The sequence below is a fragment of the Egretta garzetta genome, unplaced genomic scaffold, assembly GCF_000687185.1.
Source record: "Egretta garzetta isolate BGI_Z169 unplaced genomic scaffold, ASM68718v1 scaffold627, whole genome shotgun sequence".
NCBI classification, from domain to species: Eukaryota; Metazoa; Chordata; class Aves; order Pelecaniformes; family Ardeidae; genus Egretta; species Egretta garzetta.
In genome coordinates this window covers 6,033-7,979 of record NW_009260351.1, presented here as the reverse complement: position 1 = coordinate 7,979, position 1,947 = coordinate 6,033, and the positions used below count along the sequence as shown (strand labels likewise).

At 59.2% G+C, this 1,947-nt stretch overlaps 1 protein-coding gene across 1 annotated transcript in view; it reads left to right on the top strand.

The window, feature by feature from the left end:
- LOC118452726 (IgGFc-binding protein-like) overlaps nt 1-1,947 on the top strand; it is a 21,626-nt gene that overhangs the window by 18,569 nt on the left and 1,110 nt on the right. The window contains exons 11-12 of the mRNA XM_035898425.1: nt 92-291; nt 982-1,362. Of these exons, the coding sequence (XP_035754318.1) occupies nt 92-291; nt 982-1,362 (581 nt within the window). The remainder of the gene's footprint in view (nt 1-91; nt 292-981; nt 1,363-1,947) is intronic.

Here is a 1,947-nt window from a genome sequence, read left to right as displayed (position 1 = left end):
ATTGGTTGAGGATGGATATGCCCCACGGGGTCCAGGCCATGATTTTTGGGGTGCAATAATGGTTATTCCTCCCTTTTTTTCTGCCCCCCAGCCCTCTCCTGCCCACCCCACAGCCACTACAAGCTCTGCACCCGTACCTGTGACTTCACCTGCGCCAGCCTCTCTGTGCCGGCCCCGTGCAGCTGGACATGCTTCGAGGGCTGCCAGTGTGACGATGGGTACCTCTTTGATGGAGAAGCTTGCGTATCCCTCGAGCGGTGTGGCTGCACGCACCAGGGGCGCTATTTCAAGGTGAGGTTGACCATCAAGGCTTGCTGGGTTTGGTGGAAATCAGGTTGAAGAAGGATTGTGGGGTGGGTTGTCCCATTGGGGTGATGAAACTGGTTTGGGGGTTCAGGTTTTGATGGCGTTGCTTGTCCCACCTCGGTGATGCAACTGCTTTGGGGACTTCAACGAGGTGGGTTGTCCCAATTAGATGATGCAACTGGTTTGTGGCCTTGACCTTTGATGAGTTGGGTTGTCCCATTGCGTCAACGCAACTGCCTTGGGGTCTCAACCTTACAGTGAGGTTGGTTGTCCCATCAAGGTGACGCAACAGGTTTGGGAAATCACTCTGAGGGAGGTGTTGTCCCATCGTGATGATGCAATGGGGTTGGGGCTTCCATCTTTGAGGTGATTGGTTGTCCTGCTTAGTCAATGCCAACTGGTTGGGGGAGTCTTCTTCCCTGAGGTGGGTTGCCCCTTCCTTTTAAAGACACACGTCCAAACTGATGCAACTAATGAGGTCCTAAAATGCACGGTTTGCTCCTCTGGACCAGGGGAAAAGGACTTCACCACTTTGCACAAGCTCCACCAAACCCATCCCATGGGTTTTTCCTTCCTCTCTCTTGGATTTCCCCCCCCTTGAAGGTTGGAAATTCCCCCTGCCCAGATTTGGAGATGGCGTCCACGTGGCCTAACCTCTTGGCCTTTCCTTTCCAGGCGGGCGAGACCATTATCTCCCACAACTGCTCCACAAAATGCAACTGCCACCCGTCCCAGGGACTTGTCTGCGAGGACCTGCAGTGTCCCCTGGACGAGGTCTGCGCCACGCGGGACGGGGTGCAGCAGTGCGTCAAGCGTGAAGGCCAGTGCCGCCTCTCCCCAGGGGCCTCTTTGACCACGTTCGACGGTGCCAGGGGAAGGCTCCTCGCCAGCGGCACCTACAAAGTGGCTGCCCTTTGCAACGAGCAGTCGCCCAACTGGTTCAAGGTGGTGGTGGAGGTCAGCGAGTGCCGGGACGACAGCATCCCGGCTGCCGTGGCCGTCTTCGTCTTCTTCCGCGAAGCGTTTATCACTGTGAACAACAACATGGAGGTGTGGGTAAGCCGGGGGGACAGGGCACGGGCAACCCTCGCAAGATGGCGGCTCATGGCCTAGACAGGCGCACTCTTTGCTGGCTAACAAACCGGCTGGGTGGCCGAGCCTGGAGAGTGGTGGTCAATGGAGGTCAATCCAGTTGGCAGCTGGGCACAAGCGGTGGGTGCTGGGCCCAGCTCTGTTTAACATCTTCATCCATGACCTAGATGAGGGGATTGAGGGCACCGAGCTGGGCGGGAGTGTGGATCTGATGAAGGGGAGGAGGGTTCTGCAGGGGGACCTGGCCAGGCTGGAGCCATGGGCCCAGCCCAGTTGGGGGAGGGTCAACAAGGCCAAGGGCCGGGTCCTGCCCTGGGGTCACCACAACCCCACCCAATGCTCCAGGCGTGGGGCAGAGCAGTTGGAAAGCTGCCCGGTGGAAAATGACCTGGGGGGGTTGGTGGAGAGGGGGCTGGATAGGAGCCAGCAGGGTGCCCAGGTGGCCAAGAGGGCCAGCAGCATCCTGGCTTGTCTCAGGAGTGGTGTGGCCAGCAGGAGCAGGGCAGGGAGCGTGCCCCTGTGCTGGGCACTGGGGGGGCCGCCCCTCGC